We start from the raw sequence: 27,579 nt of genomic DNA, 5'->3' as shown, positions 1-27,579 counted from the left end.
TGGCTACTGTCTTTGTTTGGCTTGTTTTTTGTCTTTTCCTGTGCAGTGGTAGGAATATTTTTTCCAATTTTTTCCAAGACTTTTTGATAACTCTGGAAATACTTTCAGAACACAGCAATAAGTGCTGTTAAATGACCGTCTGGGTTGTTTTTAAACATTGCAGAGTATTCATCTTTTAGAGAAATAGATGTTTAACTCTGTGACTTCAATGTAAATCTAAAACTGATACAGAACAGCAAAAACTGGGGTTGAACTGTGCCTAAGTGCACAGAGCTGCTAGCATGGCTGCAGCCTCTTAGTCTTGTTTAACCATTCTTTTCACATTGTCAAACGTCAGTGTGTAACAGGCTAAAAGGCAAGAAACCATTAATGGATGAATCTGGCAATGCTTTATGATGGTGATGGCTTCCATCGTCCTCTCCCCCCATCAACTGCAATCTATCATCTGCACCAGGCTCCAGTAAAATAGGAATATCAGGAACACTTGAGGTTTTCTTGGCTCAGTGCCTCTGACATGCTGGCTTAATTTTATCTTCCATTTCAGTGTGGCACATTTACATAAAACACAGTGAAAAGTAGTACACATAATAGTCCCCTTTGGCCAAGCGCTTTAAGGTCCTGTCCACAGTCCCAGTGAGGGGCAGTCAAGCTGCCTCTGCTCTGCTCTGTTTGTTTTATGGAGCAGTAGTTAAACCACTTTGAGGTCAGCTAGCTGCAAAAACTGTGCTGGGTCTCCTATGGTCCGCTGAAAAAGGGTCCAAAACCAATCCAGAGAGCCATTTCTAGAGGTCCAGCCAACTTTCATTGACAAAAAGAGGTCATTATTCTGTGCACAGTTTCAGCAATAACAGGAGTAAATGCACTGGATGGGTTGTAATGGAGACATCTTACTTATGTCAGAGCTGCTGCCCCTGCAGATCAATTCCTCTTACAAAGGTTGTGCTGCAGGAAGAGACACATCATTAAAAAAAAGCCAAAAATGTCCCCTTTCACAACATGCAGCAATATGGGTACTCCATTTACACACCCTGAATTAATTTGAGTGCTGTCATTATGCAAGTACAGCACAAATTGCCCAAGACCAAGTGAAACTATTTATAGCTATCACAAGGCCTGAGAGCCAAGTGTGCCTAATGGTGTAATTTGTATTGTTAATGGTAATGCACTATTAGTTTGTTCCATTTGGCTTTGCACAGGTGCATTAATGGGGGCTTGGTGAACCGTTTCAGTCAGCCCAAGCCCACATGCTGCTCCGTGGAGGCTTCCAGCAGGACCACGGCTCCCTCTAGTGGCTCACAGCACAACAGCAAGACAAAAAAACAAAGCCAAAACTTAACACTGCAAACACAGGCTGGATCCAAGGTTAGGAGAGAAGCAGGTTTTCCTTTGTTGAGACAAAAGCCAAAAACCTTTTGTTAAATTGATTTGAAGTCTTATTGTGACAGGAAGACCTGCAGAGTCCTTAAAACTGCACAGAATCAAAAAGTCAGGAACAAACAGCTCCCACCACTGTCAAACAACAACAACAACAACAAAGCAGGCTAGTCTTTTGAAATATTGTGTTCCTAATTAACCTTCAAGCTCATCAGCCACAATCAATATAGACTGTAGCCTTTTTTTCTAATTGAGATGAAGTAATTATCAGACTGTATTCATCTCGTTAATGAAATAATGTTCCAATATGCCTCCAGCAAAACTGTTAATTGAGTTCTATTTTCTGAGATGAGCAGCCTCTCCTTGTGTCCATGGTCACAAAGCGTCAAATATGGGTTGGGGCCTTTGTGCTTGTCTCTGTGCAGACACAAGAACAGGCTGTGGGCTGGTGGAGCATGCTACTGTTCTCTCCCTGCAGACACTCTCCCTCCCTCCTGTCTATTCTCCCATCAGAGAGAATGACAAGAGTTGGTAATACTGCTGACTTCAGCAGATCATCCTGTCCCAGTCTGTTATTTCACGGTTTCAGTGGTTAAGTACTCCCTGTTGAGTAAGATATAGCGAAGCAATTATTCTGTAATTATGGAGCCAAAAGACGAGAAATGGAGTCAAGAGTTACTGTGTTCATGTAAATCACTGTAAGAGACCCGAAGAGGGTGCAAGGCGAAATCAAGCCTGTCTGTCCACATATGGGATGAGTTCTACCCCCACCATGTACAGTATGTAATACAGTCTCCTCTCCTGAAAAAAAAAAATCAACCTTAAAAGCCTGTGGAAAAAAGGCTAAAAAAATAAAGCAGATTACAGCTGAAACAATCCATTAATCATTAAAGTCGACTGACAGAAAATAATCTGCAATTATTTTGATAATTTGGCATTAGACTAAAAAAATGGTAAACATTCTTTGGTTCCAGCTTCTCAAATATGGCGATTTTATGCTTTTCATTTTGTTATCTTTGGTTTCAGAGCGTTGGTCAGACAAAACAAGTAACCTGAAGATGCCATCTTGAGCTGTAGACAACTCACATGTTTCACTATATTCATTTTATAGACCAAAGATTTGATGAAAAATGTTGAAATTTTCTTCACATTAATGTCTTCCTCGGGATGAGGTGCAACAACGTGATCTGCTGTCATCATCAGGTCAACGTTTCAGTGTGTCCACTACTTTGGTTCATGACTAAATATCTGCCAAATTCCCATCAACCTCAGCTGTACTCAGTGACCTGTGCTAAATAGCAAATGTTAGCATCCTAACATGCTACATTCATTTTAATTAAACTTAATTACATAAAAATGAATATTACATTTGCTTAGCTTCAGTATGTTAGTATCAACACTGAGTGTGTTAGCATGTTGACATTAGCATTTAGCTTTGCCTAAATACAAGCTCAGAGCTGCGAGCGTAAAATCAACCATACAGTATAACAATTATTTTCAAACATTAACCAGATCAATAAAGCATTTAAACTGAGCCATGAAAGACATGAGATCTTTTTGACAAAGGTTTTTGTCTGATACAATTTTAGAGGAATGCAATTTCTCAGAGTGGTTGATAAAAGAGCACAGGGTGAGATATTTAATATTCATGTCAAATTCTTTTCAGTTTAATCAGGGACATTTTCTATATTATGCGATAGCCATCTGTGGAAGTTCTGCCATAACTGCATTGTGAGCAAACATGAATAATATTCATGCTGAACAAACATGTCATAAATGTTAACTTCCAGGCTGGGCTGATGTCACAAAAGATGCTATATCCAATTGCACTATGGGAAATGGAGGAACCAGGTATTTTGGAGCTTAAAAGTCAGGGTGGACTTTCCTGCTGCAGTTTTGGCCAGTTTATGTTTTAATTAACATACAAACAAGCTTTTTAAAAAGAAAATCTGACAGTCACAAGCCTCCAACTCTAAAGACGAACAATAGATGGAGTTCCCCTTTAAAAAAAAATAAAAAGCTTTTTCAAGATTGAGTGGTGCCATTAAAAAAGCCTCTAAATCATCAATGTTCCCCGCCACTCTCTGCTGATCAGTGCTATCATGAGTCACATGACACAAACACACAAATTAAGACACAATCAGCAACTCTCAATTGAGAATACAGCGAGAAGAAAACAAGCCAAGATATTTTGTATTATATAATGTTTGTATTTATGTTTAGGCTGTTAGTGTGGTGGGTGTAAAAACACAACAAAACAGGAAATGCAGTTCATAAAGATACACCAAAATAAGAAGGAACATGATTGTAGAACCACTGGAAAATGAAAACAAAATAAATTGTCCTATATATTGTAATAAAGGCACTATCACTTCTACCTCTCAACTCCACTTTCTAAGCTGCTGGAAATAACCCTGTGGCCAAGTCAAAGCTGTTAAACCCTGTGCTCAAACATCGTATTCACTGTTGATTAATACCTTTCTCCTGCTCAACGTGGTCCTTTCACAGGCTAAAAAACAGCAGCAATCAGTTATATCAAATAGGCTCATCATTATTTCTGTGATAAAATATTGATACAATGTGTTAAACATGTCTAAAAATTGAGAACATCTCAGTGGGATAAAAAATTACTAGTCACGCACCAAGGGATGCAATGGTCCGATCTATTTTCTGTCGCTACCGTTTGGTCCAAAAACAAACCACTGCATATTAACACAGTCCGTACAGATTCTCCTCGGTTCCTCTGCTGTGTTTTGTAACAGTTACATATTCTGTAATTTGTAAACAAGTACTGGTGCACCTTAAATGGACTGTGCAAAAAAAAAAACAAATTACATAAACCGGATGAGCTTGTTTTGCCCAGAAGATACTTTAAAATGTGGTTTTAGACTTGTTGAACTAGTGTTTTCTGTTTTTATCTCAATGGTCCACCCCAAAAAAACCAAAAAAACACAACTTAATAATAATAATCCTTGTGATTCTTGCGTTTTGGTGTTGAAATGTACCACATTCAGTATCTATTTCAGCAGAAAATGTTTCTCACAGCTCAGACTGATAGTTTATCCGTGTTAGATTTTCTCAACAGCTGCACAGCAATAAAAAAAAAACATAGACACATTCCTTGTAGAAACTCCACTGTACAGACTGAAAAGGCTTTTCTGTACCATAAGAGGGTGAAAATTAGAATCCCAGTAAAAGTGGGATTACAGGAAAAATAAATCCGGCATCAACCTGCACCACTTAGTGTCTCTCGTTGCGTCCCAGTGTCTACGACTTCTAAATAAGAGTTTCTGCCTGTTCAGCCCTTGTCACTATTTTCTGGCTACATTTTCAGTTCACTTTGGGTAGATCTTTTCATAGAAGAAACTCTGGGCCAGGACATAAAGTTCTCCGTCCTTCTCCCTGACAGCGTGAGCACGCACAAACTGAAATTGTTCGAGTGCGAACTCGTAAAACTCATTTTCGATTTTCCAGATGTCAGACTGCTGCAGCTTGGCTATTGTCTCTTTGGTGGGAGGCTTCTTCTCAGTGGTCTTTCGCAGATGGGATTTCTTTCCTGGAGTAACATGAGACAGTGTAATGAGTCTGTCAGTTCTGGGCAACACAGGGTTACTACTGATTGGTAGGGGAGCGAAATGAATGCTGTGGTATGCTGTGTCGGTACCTGTCTTGTAGAGCTCGGTGGCCCCCTTGAAGAAGCGTGGCAGCGCTGCTTCCAGGATCATAATGAAGTCCTCCAGCTCCTCGGTGACTCCAACCAGCAGGTACTCATTCACCAGGTTGTATTTGGCCTGTTCCAGGGCCCATCTACTGCCGGCGTTCCTGCACACAGAGCTCACAGTTTTTATTTTGATCAATATTGAGATCACTTTGGTGCAAAACAGAATGCAGGGCAATAATCGTTTTATCTCGATTATCTTGTTTTCATAATCGTTGGAAGCCAAACTCACAATCGAAAAATAAAATTAGATTATTCCCCCAGCCCTACACTGAACATAAAGTGCTACCTGTACATCTGAGATCAGTCAGGTCGGCGTTTCTACCTGATGTATGGGCAGATGAAATTCAGTGAGGTGTCTCTGTTTGCCATGTGCTGCTGATGCTGAATGCTCCATGATTAGTTTCACTATGTGCTGTAGGGCTGAACTGAGGAAAATACATATATATATGTTGTGATGCAATTTATACTGCAATTATTTTCTGTTTCTATTCGTATGATATTTAAACAAGACTATACTGAACATATCTTGTTTCTACATTCATAGCACAGATAAAAACAATGCAGCTACTGTTGGTTTTCTTGGCATCTTTTTTTTTCAGTTTAAGAAAAGTCAACTTGAGTAGTTACTTTTTTGTTTTTCATAAAAACTGAGCTCACATTTGACACACATGCAAATCACAATTTGGAAATAAAAACAAGAGACACTTGGATTGCCTTACATCACGCCATGATCTCCACTTTCACCTCATTAATATGCAAATATATGCAACAAGGCACACCAAAATCTAAATCAAATCATCTATTCCATATGGAGCACCTGTGGTGTAAGTACGAACTTTCTACCATGTATTGTTCTTGAGGTATTGTGAAAAAGAAAAAAAAAAAAATCAGTTTCCTCCTAATCAAGCTTATTAGCTCATTAATTAGCAGAGATTTTTTACACAAACATGTTTGTCATTGCACACTTCATATCTGGAGTCAGTCTGAACTTGTTAGCTTGAAGTGTTGAGGCGTTACAGCAAATTTCTGAGTAATCACTGTTCCCTCATGAATATGCAGATTTATGCAGAAGGTTCTCAAAAATCTAATCACATCACCTACGTCATATGGGACACCGCCTGTGGTGCAGGTATGAAGTTCCTACTACATATAGGTTTTGAGTTATTGTGTTCACAGGAGCGTGTCTACAGAGTCGCAGACGCCAGCGCGACGACATAATGCTCCATGGATCATGTACCACGGTGGCGGGGGATGACAATTAGTTTAATGTGCATTTACTGTCGAGTGTGTGCGCAGCTGCAGCCGACTCACCAGCACTCTGAGTGGTGGCCACAGAAGAAGGGGATCTGCAGCCAGAGTTTCTCGGGAGCACAGTCAGATCCGCCTGATGACACGCACTCATCAAAGGTCTGAAAGACAACACAAACACTTGCTCTGGTGAATCAGTGTGCTGACAACAAAACGCCTACAGGGTCGTCAAACAAAAGATTAACAAGAGAGAATGATGAGCTGGAAATAAAGACCCTTTTGTCCCCTTGTTTTCGTCGTCGAAGGCCGGGTCTGTAGTCGTCTCCAAAACGCAGGAAGTAGTAATAGGACACCAGCCGCTCTATAGGGTCTCGCACCACGTTTATGTACATGGGTTTACCCTTCACACCATATCTAGACAAAAAGAAAAGGGTCGACATGTTTTTTTAAAGATTCTACTTACAATGAACTGACACTGGTTGAAAAACCAAATGACATAAGACCTTTATATACCAAGCTTATAGTGTGTTTATTCCACTTAGGAATCAGTTTTTCCATTAGCGGCAGCATCAGGGAGGACTGAGACTGCAACTTAACAGGATCCCTCTCACTGAATAACACTTAGACCATTAGGATAATTACCTGTGATCATTGAAATGATAGTGTCAGGGGAGATAAGTACAACAATGCTATTAATCAACACTAAAGCGCGCGTTAGCAGTCAATACATGACCTCCCTTTATCTGCTCTGCTAACTGTTTGTAACTAATCTGGATATTAATGGCATTACAGGAAATGAAGGGCCTTACTTTGAGAAGTCCAGATAAGCTACATGGCCGTGGTAGAAGCCGGGCTTCATCTCTCTCCACGAGGTGACGTTCCTGACAAAGCGCACCTGTAGCCAAAGATAATGGAAACTAATTACGGAGGCAGAAGGGAAACTGCAGGAAATGGAAAAGCACAGCAACAACAAAACAAAGTAACCAGAGAAGACTGATTCATTTGTATTTTTACTAAAAAGACTGTGACTATTCGTATTTTCACACGTTATAAAGGCTGCAGTCTGTGCAGGTGGCTTTAGAAAGTATTCACACTTCTTCACTTTCGGCACATTTTATTTATTCTGCAAATTTATTTAAAAAAAACTGAACTCTATTCATAAAAAGATTTCAGAGCCTTTGCTGTGGCTCCAAACTGTGGTCAGGTGCCTCCTGTTTGCTTTAGTTGTAATTGAGATGTGTCTAGAACTGGGCTGAAGTCCACCTGTGGGAACTGAATTGATTGGACACAGTTGAATGTATGTATGATCTTACAATTCACACAGCATGTCAGGACAAAAACCAAAGCATGATGTCCAAGTGACTCGCTGTAGACCTCTGCAGTAAAATGTGGCGAGACACAGATCAGGACGAGGGTATAAAATGAATGAAGTCAGAATAAAGTTTAGTTTGAAACTAAGTAGTTACAACTTTGCCCCCAACAGTGTCTTTTCAAAAAGGTAGGTTGGGCTGTATGATGAAAAAAGTCACGCAGTACTACACCACTCACTGCTGCAGGTAAACGACTGAAGGCAACTTAAAGGCGAATCAACATCCTTTTCAACTCAGAGCATCTCTTGCACAGGACACTAAGAGGAAAGGTTTAGTGAGAAAATCAAAGTGATGGTATAAAGGATTGTGAGAAGTGACCTGAGTCATCAACAGAAACGATGCTCTGTGTCAATAGCACTTATAATCACAGTTCTTCAATTTACAATATATTTTTTTGCTGCAATTCTTGGATCAAAATGATAAAGGCATGTTTCAACAGCCGTTTAATGTCTCACATAAAATATGCCCTGAAGTACAAATTTCATCAGTTAAAATCAAACTGAACTAATTTCCACCCGATGCCCATTTAACTGTGAATAGGCTCTCCACAGATGAGCACGCCGCCTCCATCTATTACTGTTATCTTTGACACACACTCTGCGGTTCGAGAGAGTAAAAAGTATGACAAAGTAAAACATATTCGCCAGTGTTGGCCAAGCTAAATGCTATTACTGGAAACAAATGTGAATGTTCCTGTGGTAAAATGAGTTGGACTGTGATGTAGCAGCAGAATGATTCTTTCCCCTCAGCTCTGTTTCATCATGTGCAGAGGAGGCAGACTGTTTGTGAGATGGCAGACAGGATATTACCTTGGCACAAGCAGCCAAAAATAACACTAGCATAGCTTTGGGGCATTTACAGTATGTGTCCTAAGCTGCACTAACAGCAGTATAAATGCACCCAGTGTAACAGAGGCAGTAATGTGTGCTGCTGCTGCCACACAGCCACGCACGCACGCACGCACGCACGCACGCACGCACGCACGCACGCACGCACGCACGCACACGCGCGCGCGCGCGCGCACACACACACACACACACACACACACACACACACACACACCTTGTGGAGCTTTTTTTTACAACATGCACAGTCTGTGTATTTACAGGAACAAGACACAAACTCTCTTCCAATCAAAACATTTTTTAATATGTTAACTGTGGAAATAAAAATGGGGGAAAAATACTGAGACACAACTTTTATCTCTCTCTCTCTCTGTCTCTCTCTAGCCAAGTCAGTAGAGCCCGACCTATATTGGAGTATTGGGGCCAATGCCGATATGAAGGAGTAAAATAATTCCGATATCAATATACCAGCCGATATATATATATAAATATATAAATATATATAAAAAGCAGGACATTTTACAGTTTAACAATACACTTTATTGTCCAAAATGACATCAGTGCACTGAAACTGTAAACTTCGCTGGGAATTAAATAAAATAACTATAACAATAAATAACTATAAATAAAAAACATAAGAACAAATGTGTATATATTATATATCTATATATATTTAACTTGAATGAAAACAAAAGGATCTATATAACTTGACCCGAGCATTTCCACTGCATTATTGCTTCTTAATAAAAGTAATCATATCAGCGCATATCGGAGAATATACGGGCCGATACAGATATATCTGTGATAAGCAAACCGATAAAATCGGTTGGGCTCTAGAAGTCAGAAAGTCATTTGTTTTGTTTTTATTGTTTTGGTTCCGTCATGAAACTATAACTATAAGGTTAACCTGCTGATTTTCATTTACATATTGGATGAACAATGCAGGACAAAGATACAACTCTGTTCAACAATGCAAAACAAGGAATTAATGGTTGGCAACTATTCCTCACGTTGTCCCACCTGCTCCAATATTCTACAGTTACATTAAAGGGGATCTATTGTGCTCAATTCCAGTTCTTTATTTTTATCCTTGGACTTCACTAGAGTAGCTTTTCATGATTCAGTTTTTTTTTTTTTTTTTTTTTAAAACACGTGAGCACTGCCTCATCCTCTTACCAGTGTGGAGGATCTGAAAGCAAAACTGTGAAACTAAGTAACATAATATAATTGATTGGAAATGGCAGCTTCTCAGATCCATCCGTACATATTGGAGTCTGAATGTGATCCGGAATATGAGAGTGGACAGCATGAACATCCGCAGCGACAGCAGGGCGTCTCTGCTCTAAATATAACACCCATTACCTGCTTATTGTGTGACATAACGGTGGTATTATTCTTTCACTCGCAATCCGTATATAAAACTTAATACAAAAGCTAACGTTGCAAGCAAAATGTTATTCTTCTGTCACCAAATGACTCAACAGGAAACCAGCACCGTCGGTTATTTGTATAGAAAGGGAATTTTCGTTCACACAGAAAAAAAAAAAGAACAGCGTCTTCTTGATATCCGCTCTAACCTGAGGGAATGCCAAACTAGCCGGTAGGCGGGCACTATGCGAATGTGTTTCATGGGGACAACGAAGAAAAGCCTGGAACACAAACGAGGTGTTTCAGCCACTTCAGGAGCAGTGTTTCTCTATGGGAGAGAAAAACTCACTTTGTCATGGACTTAGACCTTTTACCTGCACAAAACAGCTTCACCACACTAAAGGATAAACCCCAAAAGCATAATATGGGCAGCATATTTATGGTCGGCCTTCACCATGAACAGTCTGAGCCTACAGACTCTGAGGATCCCTGAGGATCGCACGTGACTGAAGCAGGCTCTTACCTGCTACTAGAAAACAGCTCTGAGAACAAAGGATCAAACATTACGAAAGTGGTCTCCCTTCATAACTGGACAAGGCCCCAGAGTTTTGGGCCACAGATTACATCTGTAATTTTTATGTTACACATAGTTACATAAGAACATCCATCATTAATTTACAACAAACAGAACTTGAGACAAAAGACTGGCTGCAGGTGAGCTGTACTAGTTTTTAATGATTTTTTTATGCACATACAGGAAAACAAAAAAATGTAGAGTTTCATGCAGTTTCATTAATTATTTGAAAAAAAATACAGTTGTATGCCTCCGCCAAGTTGCAGGAAATACGGCCACAATCTCCCCTTCCTGAGTTACAGCATTGAATAATGGCCAGAAGTGTTTTTGCAGAACATTATGATGTCAGAATGAAGTTGACCTTTCACCATTTCTATTATATATAATGTCATCACTTAATTTTATTCTATTAGACATTTGACTTAAATTATGTCACAATTAGTGAATGAATTCGTGAGTTATGGCCAAAAACGTGTTTTGTGAGGTCAACTTGAACTTCGACCCTTTCCCACCAAAATCAAATCAGTTCATCTTGAGTCCAAGTGGACATTTGTTCCTAATTTGAAGAAATTCCCTTCCACCCTAACCTTCTAACTATCTAACCTGTTTTGATTTCAGCTACACACATGTACATTTTCATGACTAAATCCTGCAGAGATGTGACGCTGATAAAATCTGTCCACAGACATAAACGTCTGCAAAAGTCCTCAAAACCGCCACTGTGGTAGTTCTCACTACAGTAGGTGTGTCTCCAGCACCACGCACGCACGCACGCACGCACGCACGCACGCACGCTGTCTCAGCCGGTAAAAAAATAGAATTCACAGTCAGAGACTTTAACTAACAAACTTATGAAGTACTGCATTGCACAGATGTTAGATGAGGCTATTGATGGGGCAGAGCTCAAAGCCCCTCTAAGTTTTAGTAGTAAAGCTCTTACATTCATGTGAAAGCGTTTCATGTTACAACCAGTACAACTCTGGCCACAACAATGGGCTATTTTTAATTCCAGATTTTCATTTGAGACGATCAAAATGGCCACAAGCCTGTCATGAGCTGAGCATCTGCTGTGCCAACAAAGGACTTGTCAATCTTTGCTTCTTTGTTGTATTAACTACAGTATCATCAGTACTTTGCCAGAAATTTGCTCTAATTTAATCTTTTATTTGCCATTGTATAAAAAAAGTTAACTATTTGCACTATTCGCAAAATATTTCACGTCGTCATAAATTCTGACCTTTCGTGTTTTGTATGGGATTTTGACTTCTCTATGAGCTTGTTCTAGCTTGTTCTGCTGCTTCTAAATGCAGCACTGGTCCGTGTTCTTACCTGGTCTTGTAAAGACATCACAGGGTTATTTCTGGTTGTGTTGATGTGCAGGACGTGGAAGCGATTTTTCCCACACAGGTCGTAGGCAATGTTAGTGAAGGACGTGCTGGCAGTCTTGGGCACTCTGTTGTAGATGATGACCGTGTCATCTTTCTCTGACAGTGGTGATAATTCCCGCCCAGTGTCTTCACTGTGACGCTGCTCTATTTCAGCCACCTCGTGTCTGGCAATGGCACGTTCTGAGAAGGCAGGAAATATGATATTTACCATTTATGATCAGACATATACACCTTTATACCATCAAATACAGCACATTTTGATTGCTTGCTTATTTATGGCACGTGAATCAATATAATCTTCAATTTATATGATGATAGACTGGCTGCTTTCCTCTGCTGCCTGGATTTTAATGTGCAAGTTAGTTGATGCTTATTGTTACTCTCATTTGGAAGCAAACACAGCAGGTGTGAGGCCACAAACACAACAATAAAGACTAAGACAGAAATGCATCCGTTGTATAAATGAACAAATGGTTTGAAAATTAAGGCCAGCGAGACCTTAATTAAGGAAAACAACATAGTCCTTCAAAACACAACAACATCAAAACAATTAGTTAAGCTTATGATGATAACATTGACAGGAGGCATAACTAAAATTGTTTTCTCTCACTTCTTATCTCCTAGCTGCAATGTTAATTAACGCCAATTACAGGAATGGTCTTGTGAGTATCTCTTAGACAGGCTGGGTTGCTCAGTGTAATGGAAGCATCCTGCTGCTCAGCTAGTCCTTCAATGTCTGACACGAGGAGAGAGAACGCAGAAAGGTTGATGCTTGTGTGTCTGCAGGATCTTAATGACTATTCATACTTCTTTTTTATTTCTTGTACCATGCTTACATAACAGTCCGCTTTACAGAACAAAATATGAACAGTGTTACATTACAAAATAAAGACACGGACATACTTTCTGTATCCACAGACAGCTGCAGACCTGTCTCCAGTTGTACCTTATACATTCATACAACATTTGGGGTCTGCGTGGGTCTGCTGTTATACACACGCACATTTCCAGACCCACACTCTACTCCAGATGGTGGCAGTAATACACCACTAAGTTGCCTGCCAACCGCAGTAAAAATCAATAAGGAGAAGAAGGGCGCCAGAGGAAGGCAAAAAAGAGAAAATATTATGTACGACTGCTTAATGAGAACAGGAGACAGGGCCAGGAGTTCAAGGCCATTTGGCTCTTTGTATTGCTTCAAAGAAGAATCATAAATGTGGGTAACACTGGATTTCCGGAGATCTCTACCTCAAGCAAGCACTGCTCTACAGTGAACCAAAATTAGCTGATTCTAAAATGATTAAAATCTGGGGTGACTATATTGCTACTGATGTCCACAATTTGAGATATTTGAATGTCAGTTAATGAATGTTCTCATTTCTATTGTGTTTCCTCATCTATGCTTTTTACAACCATCCTTCTGATCCTATTAAGGCCAAGTTATACCTTCTTTGTCAGCGAGGGTCCACTTTAAACCTGCTTTTATTATAGCTCTTTTCCACAGCATGGTGGAGTCGAGTTGAGACGGTACCATGCAGTGGAAAAACACTTGAAGTGTAGGAGTGGAATGGCTGGCAGTCTCTTAAGCCAGCAGTCTACCAATTAGATGAATTTAAATAAAGAGGCAACATTTACCATACATTCATTTTTCTTAAACTAAATGCCAACTGCTAGCCAACTATAAGCCATTAGCAAAATTCTGTATTTAATTAATACTACAGGTCTGCTTTACAGTAGGTGCCACTTCCAGGATTTCAAAAGAGGAAAAACTGCAGAGTGAGCCCTTAATTTAAAGCCATTTTTCTCTAGCTTCAAGTCATTCACAATCACTCACTGCTTGATGTGTCTGTTCGACTGCATATTCATCCAAAAATTCTTCAAGCCTGGAAGGACATGTTGAATGCATACAGTTTTAGCATTTGCATGACATTTGTAGAGCAATGCACTCAATGTTTGTTTACACTGATCCATTTGCCCTACACAACACGATGTGACAGCTGAGACTGATGATGAGGCTGTGCTAAAATGATTCATGTTTAAAATAAAATATAATATTGTCTTCTCCATTAGTCAGTAGCTGCTAATTTAGTGTAATGAAGGCATCGGCAACCATTTAAATAACTCATAAGTACTAAGTAAGATATTCGTTATACCTTACAGAACTTTCTCTGCAGCATTAAAAGTATGTTGTGTGTGAAAAACTGTTTTCAAGCATTACCTTGCCCAACTCAAACCTCTAGCCACCTTGTCTGACATCATTTTCAAAGACTCAAACAGCAGTTTGTACTGGCACAATAATGCAAAGCAATAATCCTATGTTTACAAACTTAGCCACCTTTGTTTTGGACTCACCCAGTTTGGCTCGTGACTCCTCCAGATTCTGGATCTGGTTTTCAATAAAGAGCATCGCCACTCCAAAGGCCAACACAGCCAAAAGCTGGATCTTGGGCGGCATCATGATCCTTAAAAGCCCCATCTATCAATCAGATGAATCATACCGCGGACACAAACAGTGAAGGGTCTCCGGTCCACGGCTAATGGCTAGCTAGCTACTAGCTTATGCGGGTGACAAACTAAGTTGATTCACTTAAAGCAAATAAAAATAAATTTGGCCAACGTTAACTGTTTAGCGCCATTAGTTGCTACAGGGATCGAAAACCGTAAAGCAGGATTCATTTAACGTTAGCCAAACAAACTAAGATTAGCTAGCTTCTCTAATAACATTATAAAGCCACGTATTGCGCATGCTAGCGTCTTTTAAATATGCGGACGGTGGTCACTCCGCGTTATTAATTCGCGCTTGCTTTCTTTTAAACACGCAGTCTTCACGAAACTCCATCCAGTTAAACACCACTTGAAACTGGACGAAATGGGGGAAAAAAGCGACTCCAAACTATTTATGTGCAATGGCTTGTTACAGCAAGTAGCATCACTGGAGTGTAGCTTCATCTTCCTCTTCTGTGTTATTACTGGAAGCTCGTCAAACAGTGTTAAAGATGCGAGGCGCCACCTACTGGACTGGGGTGTGTGTATCATGCTAAAGATTGGTAAATAGAACATAAACTGTGTATAGGAATAAATAAATAATGAACAAGAAAATTCCTGTGTTTGGTGCGTGTACTTCACTCCTCACGTTTCACTCTGCACAAAGGACGTTACTTCCAGTTTCATTCATGCTGTTGAGACTCATCCCAACACTGACCTCAGTCACTGCAGGTGTCCCTCAAAAAGCCTTTTGAAGCTGTCACAACTGGCCAAAATAACCTCACAGATTGTTTCAAACCCAGATTTGTCCCCACAACCATAGCAAGACATGTATACACACATGAACACATCCTTACAGAAGCGACACAGATTAATAAGCAGGTGAAGAGGCAATAAGCTAACATAACATTTTCAATTCTGATAATATTTTGTCATGTTTATAATAGTATAAAGATGTATTATAGTATAGTATAAAGTACAAAACCTGCTCAAGATCTTTGAATAGCCCTAAATAACAATCTTATACACTGTCCAACACATCACCTTCCCTAAATTAATGAGCGATGATCAATTAGCAAGTGTTTAGCCACAGCTCGTGATTGAGATCAAACCGATATTAATTCCTTGCATAGCTTTTACATTTTTTCTAAGATATCTCAACACCTCTAATTTCACTCTCTTTGATGGTAGAAATGAGTTAGGAAGCTTATGCTTCTGATAGAGTAGTACTAACTGAAAAAGTGGAAGAGAGTGCATGCAAATAAATAAAAAGGAAGGGTTCCTGTACTACAAAAAATATTACCATGGGCTGAAAATGAGAAAATAACAAAAAAAATGGGCAAAACATTTGAACAAAAATAAAAGACCTGCAACACTTGCACAGCCATAATCATTATGCTTATTTAAAAAAAATAATATTTTGTACAGCTTTGCATGAATTTTCACTACAAGGTGCTTCAACTAAGTACAGCACACTTAAATGATCAGTGTGAGCATAAATGGCAGAAGATTTAAGTCCACTCACTAATTCCTCTGCAACTACTGCATCAAATATCAACTACTCCTTATTTCCTTGCAAATATTACTGTATTTTCAAAACCCAATGTATATTTTGTAATACAGAGCCAGAAATACACAATAGTTTAAAATATACAGCCATGAGTGACACCAGCGAGTTACAAAAAAAGGGTCACTTCTGCTTTTCTCTGGAAATCAGCTCCTGAATTTGTTTTGCAGTCAAAGGGAGAGGTGGAGGGTAGTCCCATCACATCCTCAAAAACCGTGAAAGATATCAGAATTAGACTAAAACTGGGTGATACAAGACAAAAAAAATGTCTATATTTTTGATATAACAAATTGTCAATGAAGGTTGGAAATTGTGGGATTTAAAAGAATTTGTGTGACCTTTTTTGAGGAAGATTTTCAGGGATGGCAGGTACAGTTTGCAGTTAGCTCCAGTAGAATAAAGTAGACTACACCACTGTACACAACCACACGCACACGCTTTGTCAATTTCTGCCCGGATACTGCGTTAGTCGCACCTGCTGAGACCTGAGACCTGCTGTTTGCTATCAGCTTCTGAATTTGTATTGCAGTCTATGGGAGAGCTATGATGGTTGAACAGTTCCTGTAGCTCGAACCTCAAAGTAAATTCAATATGTCTGCTGCTGTATTTACTGTTGTACTGTCCAGTCTGAACTGTAATATCTCTCTTATGTGTGTGGCTGTCTTAACGAGCTGGTTCAAACACCAAAATACAAATGAGAAACATGTTTAGTAGTACGTTATTTATTTTCTATGATTTGGTGACAACATTGACAATACTTCCCAGTATTTAGACAAAAGAGGTAAAAACCCCAGCAGCACCTGTAGTATACAGAAGAACTTTATTAGGGTCAGAGTCATCCAATGACATTCCACGTATATTTGCATATGATATAACGAATACGATTTTAGATTCAATTAGAACTTGAATGTACAAATTGCGATGATGAACAAAATGAAGCTCAGGTGATGTTAAAAGAAAGGTGTATTAGTTAAGATCAAGCAGTTTGAATGTAGTCCAGAAACTGGACTGATAATAATGTCAGGGGAACTTACGATTACTGATAACGGCATGTTGAGGTATTTCATCTTACAATGGAGCTGATCACAGCCTCAAAGGTCAAACAGAAGCTCAAGGTCTGTTGGGTACACCAATGAAAACAAGGGTGGTAGTCTCAAATAGGTTTGGTTCCTCATCCACTGTGAGGAGGGAAGTGAATTGAGATAACTCACTAACATTAGGGATGTATCTGGTAACCTTAACTTCTGCCTGGTACGTACTGCACAGAAAGATTTCAGAACATGTCACTCTCTGCACATACAGGAGGAAAGTATGGGAAATACTGTAAGTCCTTAAAAATGTCACCATCAAATAAACCATCCCAAAATGTACTCAAATTGATTTATTTTCAACTCCAGCCTCACACCTTACGCTTGGTGCGTATCCATAACACGTTTCAATCTCTACAGAGGACCTTACTTTGAGTTTCATTCATGTTGTAGAAAAAAACTCTGACCTCAATCACTGCAGGTATCCCTCAAAAAAGTTCTTTGAAAGCGTGAGGACTGGCCAAAGTGACCTCACAACGATGGTTTCGGATCTAAATTTGTCCCAGCAACCATAGCAAGACATGTATGCACGCCTGTATCTGCAATAAAACTGCTGTGATTTCTCCTGCTACAACAGAACAACAGTAAAAAAAATGCCCCTGAGTTAATCAGTCTAATTAGCAAATCACAGTCAGTTGTGTGAAAACACAAGCAACTGCACTTGTGCACTTGTGTGTCTGTCAATGTGCGTGTGTGTCTTGTTGTGTGTGGTAGTAAAGCTGTCTGCCATAGAGCCTCCAAAAAGCTTGTGTTACCACCTTATAGATATTAACTATATAAGTGTGTCGACCTGGTACATATTCGTAAGGGCCATACATATATGTCAACATAGGAAATTTCTAATAGGTTTCATATATAATTTTTACACATTTATTTTTATCCTATATGTATATTTATATATCATATATGGAAATTCAATATATATACATATATTACTTATGTTTATGGATAATATTGTGCTTTTTTTCTTCTCCTATGTTTTTTAATGTGTATAATGTTACTGATGAGATTAAGCTTGATGTGGCATGTCCCAGCCTCCACCCACAGCTGCCCAGCTCCATTGTTTCACCACTCGCCTTCAGGGTTTGTGCTGCCTCAGCTGGAACACAGCTGTTGTCTGAGCTGGAGCCATTTTCCATTGACAACAATAACTGTAACTGGAGCTCCACTTTTATCCTGCGTCATTATAGCTTGTCTCATGCTGTTGCTAAGACCTGATTCTTTGCTATTGGAGCTAATGCAGGAGCTGAAGGACATGGAGGCAAAGGTACGAAACAGTAGCAGTCTTCAGCTCTTTATCCTTCTATCTGAGTAAGATTGCAGCATTGGAAGTGCTGTAACTGACATATACTGTAAAAACAAAACAAACTGGACATTGCAATCTTACACTGAAAGAGACAGCATTCGTTTAAAACAGCAAAAATGTTAGCAAAACAAAAAAATGAAGAGGCTGTTTTCTTTGTCATTCCAGTTTTCTTTGCGTGCTACCATCCAGGAGCACCCTAGAGGTCAAGTTAATTCACATATAGGGCAAGCACTAATAAAGTTCTTATTACATTTTTCTAATTATTAAATTACTACTAATAGTCCACTGAATGGCATTCATTTTTTCATACTGATTAGCCAGTAATTACATGATAATTATGTTAGCAATTCAATGCAAATGTCTTCAGTCTGAATATTGGCTGCTGTAAATTAGCTTCAAACTAACTCTGGTAAAATGCGTCAAATGGTGACATTATACATTGTCCCTTACAAAGAATAATTCAATAATTAATATCAGTATATGAGAATATTTAGATCTAATTTCTCCCCTTTGATTCATGTTCCTACCAACATTCTACATACAATCTCATAACAAGTTTCTACAATTACATGACCTGTGTGTGAGCAATTTGACTCTGATTAGTTGGGACTGATGTAGTAAGTGGCGATGATTGTCAGGCTCCCAAGAAGTAAGTGGTGGATGCTTCTCAGAGTGATCTGGAAAAAGGAAGTCAGTGGAAAGACACACTGCTTCACCTGGCAGTGACCATGTCCTAGCCAGTAGGTGGTGCCACAGTTTCAGGGATGAAGCTGTACTGGTTGGATTAACATTGTCCAACCTCAGCAAGTCTACAGAATCTCAGAAGTAATGGTCCTGAGTTTAGGCCTTTTTAGAGATTCGGATGGACAGTTAAGACAGAAGACCTATGTACAGTTGTTCATGTGACTAATCAAAAGAAAAACCTTATGATCATCTCCGTACACATGATTATGACAATCTACGCACTTCAAACCAAGTCATGAATTCACTCAAACTAAAACATCTCACCATATTTCTTTATCCAGTCATTCATCATTAAAATTCTCCTGTTGGCTAAATTTATTAAAACAATTCCTGATTATTACATAGCATTTAAAACAGCTTGTGTCCACAACATGATAGGCATTAAAAAATATTCATTATGTGATATTACACACATCATAGATTTTCCACAATCTGTGATGTATTTGGAACTATCAAAAGTCTGACTGATATTTACAGTAGGCAATCTTGTACAAAAGTGCTAAATCAATTGTCCGTCTGCCATTTCCTGACCTCTCAACTCATGAGCAAAGCAGGTGATGTTACAGTCTGTTCAGTGCAGGCCGAGGCCCAGTCTTCTCTAACATGGAGGAGACTATGAAAAAGACTAAGGAGCTTTAAAACTGTTTTGTCACATTTTCTTAATGCAGAGCCATTACTTTGGTACAATTCATAAGACAATTAATGACTCTCTTTTAGTGTGATTAAATGTTACTACCTGATTATTACTTTCATTAATTGTTTTATCGGGAAATGTGATTTCATGCAAATCATCTAAACCCTTCTCTGCCTGTTCCCTGGGAAATTAAGACAAATCCCAGAGGAGTAACAGAAACTGTGCTGGTATCAAATATCAGTCCAGATACATACAGAGCGCAGTGCCTGACCAGTGAACAAGGCTTACATCAAAGATGCAGTGTCTGTCTGAGAGGAACCATTTTTTTTATTCAATTACCACAAAACAATGTGAGAATTATTTTATTTGTCATATGGTGCTGGAGGCCTGGAGATAACAGATAACTACCATGGATAAACTGATGACCACTGCATTTTCTCGATAACACTAATAGGATAAACAACAACACAATCATCAATATGGGTGTTTGTTTCAGGTGGTTTGATCATTGCTTGTATGACAGGATATGCAAAACTGATTTTTTTTCAGATGAACAGTGGATGTAATTTCATTTTCTCCCACTTCTTTAAATTTGCAGCGTTAAATCATGTTAAATGTTTTAATTATATTCTGCAACAGTCAGTGTTCATAAAATACCATGAATACAACACATGCTAATCTAGTAAAACCTAACTGAATTAATTATACAAGTGTGTTTTTTTACAACATTTTTTGATAGGGGTGTATCTACAGTGTAAGTGTAACAACATTTGCAAATGTCTTGGCTATAAAGACAAATGAAGACTGGTAATATGTAAATCTTTGCCTAAGAAACATAAGTATCAAAAGGAATCAACAAGCCTGTGTAAAAAGGACAAAACTGTAAGTTGTAACTGCTAGAAAAAATTGTTTTAGTTGTATCTTAACCAGACAATCTTTGTTAATGAAGGTATGACTTTATTTATATATACATACATGGCAAAATACATGGAGAAAATGTATCCAGTTAAGCTAACCTTACAATGGTTATTTGGTCATTTAGGCTAACGATGTTAGCATAATGTGATGTAGGCTAATTTGAGAAGCATGGGGTTAAATTTTTTAAATGTAATTTCAGTTTACATTATTATTATTATTAAACAGCATTTTGAAGTGTCAAGTAAGATATGCCAACCATCAACCATGTATTACTTCTTTTCCTCTCCATGCTAAACATGTAGCTAATATATTAACAAGCTAACGTTACTTTTGTAGTCATTTCAGTTCATTTTCAGTAACAACTAATTACTACATGAAAAACAGTTTATTTTGTGTTAACTTTTTTAATTTAGTGATTCTTCCATTACATTACATTACAACTGTGCTAAGTTGCAACCAATTCCAGGTTCTGACATTATGCTCATTTTGTGCTACATGTGGTGGTAAATCTTGTGTTTGACAAAATAAGAATCACCCTTGTTTTTATTTGACACAAAAAGAATCACAAAACAGCATTTCATAATAAGGATTATATAATGCTACTAGAATTTTTTTTAAATAAAAACACACCTTAAATGTTTAGTAGCCTAGTTCTGTCAAATTAAAGAATAGAGAAATAAAAAAATAGCTATTCTTCCCATCAGTGCAGACAAAAAGATAAGAGAAAAGTCATGGATCAATACAGAGCTGTAGAAAATAAAAAAAGAGGTATCTATAAGAGTGACATGATTTTACACATAGTCAAATCTCTGGTTCGACTGCTTTCCACCCACACTCTGAGCCTTGTAGGAATCATTGTAGGCTGGATGTGGTCTGGTGTCCGACTTGTAGATAGTGTGGACAGAGGCAGCTTTGTAGGCCATCCCATCGTACCTACAGAATATCAGAAAATAATCCATTTCAAATAAAAAAAAAAAAAAAAAAGATTAAGAGTCTCATTCTCATATGTGGTCATTCCACTATTAATGTGAATATTAACGAAGTCGGAAAGAACATGACTGAAAGAGAAATATAAGGATCTCTGTTTTGCAAGCAGCCTTGAAGCTTTTGTTACACTGCATTATGAATGCAGGGAAAAAATACAGACACCATCATTTACATTTTGCTGAGTATGTGTCTTTACATTTTAAAGGGACTAAGATCTTTACTACTATTGATGAGGAAAGGAAAAAAAATATGTCGAGTGTTATATTGTTGTCCAGCTTTGTTAGATTTCTGTCTTTCAGTGCTGTCTTTTTACAGCAGAGAACATACAGTCTACTCTAGTACAATATTTTGCATGTAGTGTCCGCTTACTATACACTTCTATAGGGCTTATTGCTCTATTTAGCGGCTTATTCTTTTTTGTTACTTTACTATACAGGAGAGGAATCTTGTCGTCAGTTCCTGCAGTTCCAACTATCCAGTTAAAGGTCACTAGAAATCAGAGGAAACCTGTTTCAGTAACTGAACATACCGTCGCTTCCCATCTGAAGACATTCCACGGCAGGCCAGACACATCATGACGCCTCCAATGAACAAGATAGCTCCACCGATCCAGCCCACAAAAAGAGCCGGGCCAAAAGTATACCTGTAAGAAGATGATAGTTATGGCAAAAAAAAAAAAAAAAAAGACTGACAGTGCTGTAGAAGTTTAAACATCACAGTATACATTCATCTGAATTGATGTTTACCTTGGAGTCAGAGATCCTGTGAGTCCACCAACATTCGCTCCTCCAAACGTACTGTACCCACCATCGGCGTACGTCGTGAACCGAAAACTCTGCACAATCAGGTTAGCAAAAGCTGACACCCCAGCAATGCCACAGACACCTAAAATTTCACAAAACAAATCCTATGGAGTTAGTGCAAAATGGTTGAAGTGCAATGACAGAACTAGATATTATGAACAAAGCATTACAACACCTGCAAGAAGAGACAGGATCCCGGCCGTCAGAGTCATCGTGGCTTTGATGTTGTCCTCCATGTTGCCCATTTTCAAGCACTTAAGTGCAAAGATGGCGATGAGACAGCCGATGGCTCCAAGAACAATACCGACAATCATCAAGGCTCGGACGGCTTGGAGCAGAGCTGAAAGGCAAAAGTAAAATATTCATAAACATATTATCTACTCATCAAATTTGATTTGCAACCTACCAATTGATTTACTCAAGTACTATACTTTTACTGTCACTTAAACTTTTAATGGAGTATTTTCGTCAGGGGAAAATATTTACTCTGCTATAGACAGCTTAAGTTAATGGTTTCACAAATAAAATATGATTTTTGTAGATGAAACTAGGCAATAAAGTAGCTAAAATTACATTCACCTCTAACAACTACAATATCAAAATGCTGCTTACACATGACTGCATCAATATTAATAATCCTTAAGTATGATATACTGTACATTCAGTAACAACATGATACGTGGAAAGGTTCCATTATATACACAGTGAATACTTTTACGTTTAATACTTTAAATATATTTTGCTTATAATACTTCGTTTTTTTACTTTTACTTAAGAAACATTTTGAATTCAGGACAGGCTTTTGCTTTGGAGTTGCAAATCATTATCATAGAGAAATGAAATTTCTTGTTTCACATATCGTCAAAACTCAACACTGAGCTCTTAATTTTAAGTTAAACTTGTGAATAAATCCTTACACGTAAATATTTGGAGGAACAAGGCAAAAGTAAATTAGTTTAGGAAAGTGCTAAAAGGTCTTTAGGTCACTCTTAAATAAACAACTTGCAACTGCTGCTTCAGAATCTCCTAAAATAATGTTTTTCAGCAGTGACAAATACTATTAGTTTGACTGATGAACATGTATATCAAGAATATGCTTTAAAAGAGGCTTAGAGAGCTCAGCACTCATGGCATTCACTTTCAATTAGAGTACAAAAGGTGAATTGTGTAAAAAAGAGAACATTGCAATAATGTTTTTTTTTCAGCAGCAGTGATATAAAATTCATAACTCAAGGCGGTACATAATATAAAATAGTGACCTAAATGCCATCTTTCCATGGCCAGAGATATTGTACCTGTATTATTCTAGACTTAAGCCTTTAAAACCTTATGTACAATGTGCTCTACACTACATTCAGCTGTTAAGTACAGAGTGTGGAAATGTACTTTACATTGTGTGACACTCCTGTAAAGCTTGTGCTTGCTCAGCTAAGCTTTGGATGTTTCATCAAATTTCCATTTGATTCCCGAGAGACACCATCTTTTCTGCAGTCGATTGCATTTTTATGCAGTGGGGGAAATGGAGAAAATCTGCCCTAAAACCTTCCAAATATTCTTAAGTACCTTCCAAGGTCCTTTGGAAAATGTTCTCCTAATCCAACCTGGTGGAGAAATATTCGATAAATGTCTTTTTTTTCCCCCTGTGAGTGTAATTCTCTTACCTGGCAGTCCTAGTATGGTAAAATAAGGCCTGCACTGTGTTGTACCATATGCTGTCCCTACACATGAGTTCCACAGCCCAGAATAGGTGTAAACATTTGTTACAACTGTAAGAGATCGGTCCTGTAAGCTCCACATGTCCATTGCTGTTGCTGCCGATATTAAAAATTGCCCCAACGCAGACAACATGAATCCTATTAACTGAATCATCGAGACAGCCATTTTAGATGTCCCGCTCAAAACAAAGTTACCGCCAATGTCATGGAGTCGTGAAATGGCAGTGTCGGTGCTGCCGCTTATCATTATGTATGTTTCAACAAGGAACAGGTCTTATCACATGTTTACTTAAAATTTTCATGAGTCTTTGTCCCAGTTTCGGTAAACAGCGGTGATGAGAGTCCCCCCCCCTTCGTAACAGAGGGTGTGGTCTGATATTTCCTCATTTCTTTCCCATCAATATGAGGAAACACAAAACCCAAAATGTTTGATATATTATTCATCTCCGTCCAATGACTAAGCTACTTGTTTTATTAACCCCCCCAATAATTAACCTATATTCCAGCATAACACAAACAAGAAAACTGCCACTCTTATTTTTGGGTGATTTTCTTCTGTTCAGCCCAAGAAACTATCTAAACCTTTTCTCCCCTCATGGCTCTATGAAGTCATTTCTCCGTCTACATGATGCTTCTGCGTCGCTAATGAAACAAAAACACATCATACCTGGCAGTCCCAGGATGGTGAAATAAGGTCGGCACTCTGTGAAGCCGGAGCTCTGCCGGACACATGACCTCCACAGGCCCGAGTACGAGTACACGGCCGTCACAGGGTTGTCAAAGAGGTCCTCCGTCGCCCACTGGTCCATCCCTGTCGCAGCGATTATTCCCGCCACCCCTAACAAACTCAGGAGGAAGCCCATCACCTGACAGAGAGTGGCTGCCATGGCGCTGTCTTTTCTGTCAAAATCTCAAGAACTGTGGATTCAGAAACTAAGTGCGTCTCCTGAGCGCTGCGGCTGTGTGTTTGAGTTTGATATCAGCAGGTGTGAAGTCGAGAAGGACTTCACCAATGACCCTGTTAGTTTGCACACAGTCATGTACACAAGAGGTTGGGTGGAGCGTATCAGTATCAGTTGGTTATGATTAATGTTGCTTACTAATTCTGGTTGGTAACATGAACATGATGTGGTACTCCGACTGATCATCATATGGAGTCACTTTAGCCTAACCCTTTTTTTTTCATTTTACAATCGTGCTCGTCAAAAACCTCAGAGGGCCGCATCAGACTTCAGCCATCAGCCTGTCCATAAGAGCGACGAGCTTTCATCTCTGCTACGATCATTATGCAGCTGCTCTGTGTGGACTGTTGGCACATTTATATAAAAATTGATTGATTGACAATGACTGATTGACAGTGGCCTGGCAACATGAGCAAACAAGCCACCGACCGTCATCAGAATTTGATTTAGATATCGCTAAATTCTGATTGGTGCCCAGAAGTACGTGACATCACAAGTCCTTCCAGCAGTGATAAGAGTACAGACAGAAATTTCTCAAATCAAGTAACCAAAACTGTTCTAACATTGGCTGAAAGGTCTGTGTTCATGCAGGACCACAGAGCTCAGAGTAAGAACCTGATTGAAAAAAATATGTTTTCAGAGCCTTTAAAGTGAGATATGACACAAGTCTCCTTTTTACAAACAAAAGCTTGAAGTCATAATCAGTAAGCACACCTTTTGCACACCTCAGTTCTCTCAGGTGTTTTGATGCTACAGCTTTACTGGGTCTGGTATGACTCACAAGAAGCTTGTGGTTTTGCTAATTAGCTAACGTTAGCTAACTTCAGATAGAAACAGTTGCGCAACTGATACAACTACATCTGAGTTCAGTAACTTACTTTAAGGATACCTTCAAATTACAATAATGTAACACTGTGTTTTAGCAATTATCATTATTTTTTAATTATCACTTTGAGCCACAGTGGTTGCTGTTCAGAAGAACCTACATTGTCTCATTTTAAAGCTCTTTCCAAGTGGTTTTTAACTGTGCAACGTGTTCTGAATTCACGGTCGTGACGACATTAAGGTTAAAAACGTTCTGCTGCCTATAAAACTACAAAATTATATCAGCAGTAAGTCTATAACATATCAATCTTAACACTGTCATGTTTACAGCATCTCGCTCATATTCTAATGGTGTAAGGCCTGAATATGGTGGCTGGTATGCGTCAATACTTTGGAGGATACTGGGAGATGTAAATATGTTCTCCTACTTCCTGGTCATAATTGCTGCCAAAACTGTAACAGTCAGGAAACACTCATTATACTGTGCTGACTCATTCTGTTTACTTTACTCCAGGATAAAAATAAATAAATGTACAGAAACAGCCTTACTGTAGTAATAATAAAATGTGCTTTATAAGCTCTAAGGAGCGCCATAAACATTACTTTTAAGAGTCGTAGCCAATTCGTTCTGCAAAGAACTGTATCTTAAAATTTGTAAAAAGTATTTAATTTCAGAGGTTTCACATTTACAGGTTAAATATTGCTCTACGCCTCGGCTGGGCCACGTTAAACGATACTAGATGACACTGTTGTCGGGGTGGGTGCTCCATATCGTTGTGGCACCAGCAGCCAATCAAGAAAAAGTAAATACTGATATGATTGTAATGAACTGAAACCAATTTGACTGCGGCTGATATGTTGACGAGAACGTGTGAGACGGAATTGAAACTGGGCTGAAGCTTTGTTCAGTGTGCACAACACAACTTGTACCCCTGAATATGTACATATTATTTTAAACACACAGTTGTACCTATGCTTAACTCAAGAATCAATGTCAAGTGTCCCGAGCCTCATGTAGTGCGCTTCGCTTTTAAACATGTACAATAATAATTATCATTTAACAGTTAATTATGAGAAACCTAATTTTTTTCCTCATCAAAGTTAGACAATGTGTCTGACAGTTGGTGGTAAAAGAAGCATTGCCAGACATAAATTAATTATCTCAGTAGCTAATTATCAAGTAGATTTGAGAATGTTATGAGAAAATATATACACCTTAAAATTATTACTAGAATCTCAGCATTCATCCTCAGTGCAAGTACTAAAAAAATAATTAATCATGCTGCTATGAGGAAAATCCACATGAGCTAAAGACAAGTAGCAAATGAGGTTAAATAAATATGTCTAAAGAAAGACTTGGCCCTGCAGGTCGCCCTTTGTGCAGTAAATCACTGATAAAAGTATTGTGAAAGCAGTTCAAATGACCCACCCAAGAAAGCAGGTCCCACACACTCACATAGGAAACCTGATTTGATCACTGTCAGTAAATAGCAGAAGCCTGCTGCTACATGCGGCGCTAATGATTTTTGCTGCCTGCTAGGTAAAGCCATTTGCCGCCCAGCAGGCTGAACCTTAAGCAAACAACTTTTCCAGCATCCGCAGGAGCCACTGTTTACTTATCGTGAGCCGCGCATAGAAACACACATGAAAAGAAAAGC

At 38.7% G+C, this 27,579-nt stretch overlaps 2 protein-coding genes across 3 annotated transcripts; both read right to left on the bottom strand.

Moving 5' to 3' along the window:
- Positions 1 to 3,263: 3,263 nt before the first annotated feature.
- Positions 3,264 to 14,836, bottom strand: hs2st1b (heparan sulfate 2-O-sulfotransferase 1b). Its single transcript, XM_056379314.1, has 7 exons — positions 14,241 to 14,836; positions 11,830 to 12,068; positions 7,153 to 7,238; positions 6,619 to 6,757; positions 6,407 to 6,504; positions 5,039 to 5,196; positions 3,264 to 4,930 (listed from the first exon to the last, which is right to left on the bottom strand). The coding sequence occupies exons 1-7, from the start codon at positions 14,362 to 14,364 to the stop codon at positions 4,710 to 4,712; spliced, it is 1,065 nt and encodes a 354-aa protein (XP_056235289.1). The 5' UTR covers positions 14,365 to 14,836; the 3' UTR covers positions 3,264 to 4,709.
- Positions 14,837 to 20,057: 5,221 nt separating this feature from the next.
- LOC130170453 (claudin-18-like) lies at positions 20,058 to 25,148 on the bottom strand. 2 transcript variants are annotated; one of them, XM_056377728.1, is made up of 5 exons: positions 24,802 to 25,148; positions 22,595 to 22,759; positions 22,363 to 22,501; positions 22,146 to 22,259; positions 20,058 to 21,562 (listed from the first exon to the last, which is right to left on the bottom strand). In XM_056377728.1, exons 1-5 carry the CDS (start codon positions 25,019 to 25,021, stop codon positions 21,421 to 21,423), a joined length of 780 nt encoding a protein of 259 aa, XP_056233703.1. In that variant the 5' UTR covers positions 25,022 to 25,148; the 3' UTR covers positions 20,058 to 21,420. The 2 variants fall into 2 exon arrangements, with proteins under 2 accessions (XP_056233703.1, XP_056233702.1); XM_056377727.1 differs by lacking the exon at positions 24,802 to 25,148 and adding an exon at positions 24,081 to 24,481.
- Positions 25,149 to 27,579: the final 2,431 nt, after the last annotated feature.

Source organism: Seriola aureovittata, chromosome 6 (genome assembly GCF_021018895.1).
Source record: "Seriola aureovittata isolate HTS-2021-v1 ecotype China chromosome 6, ASM2101889v1, whole genome shotgun sequence".
Lineage (NCBI taxonomy): Eukaryota > Metazoa > Chordata > Actinopteri > Carangiformes > Carangidae > Seriola > Seriola aureovittata.
Note: the sequence above shows the minus strand (reverse complement) of the source record. Positions and strands in the feature narration are given on the sequence as shown.

Excerpts from the sequence above, each read along its gene's own strand:
- hs2st1b (XM_056379314.1), bottom strand. The coding sequence starts at position 14,364 with ATGGGGCTTTTAAGGATCATGATGCCGCCCAAGATCCAGCTTTTGGCT. Across the intron at positions 5,197-6,406 it reads GGCCACCACTCAGAGTGCTG|GAACGCCGGCAGTAGATGGG; the intron begins GTGAGTCGGCTG and ends CTCTGTGTGCAG. Across the intron at positions 4,931-5,038 it reads CACCGAGCTCTACAAGACAG|GAAAGAAATCCCATCTGCGA; the intron begins GTACCGACACAG and ends ATGTTACTCCAG.
- LOC130170453 (XM_056377727.1), bottom strand. The coding sequence starts at position 24,381 with ATGATAAGCGGCAGCACCGACACTGCCATTTCACGACTCCATGACATT. Across the intron at positions 22,502-22,594 it reads GATCCTGTCTCTTCTTGCAG|GTGTCTGTGGCATTGCTGGG; the intron begins GTGTTGTAATGC and ends GTGAAATTTTAG. Across the intron at positions 21,563-22,145 it reads TCTTCAGATGGGAAGCGACG|GTACGATGGGATGGCCTACA; the intron begins GTATGTTCAGTT and ends GATATTCTGTAG.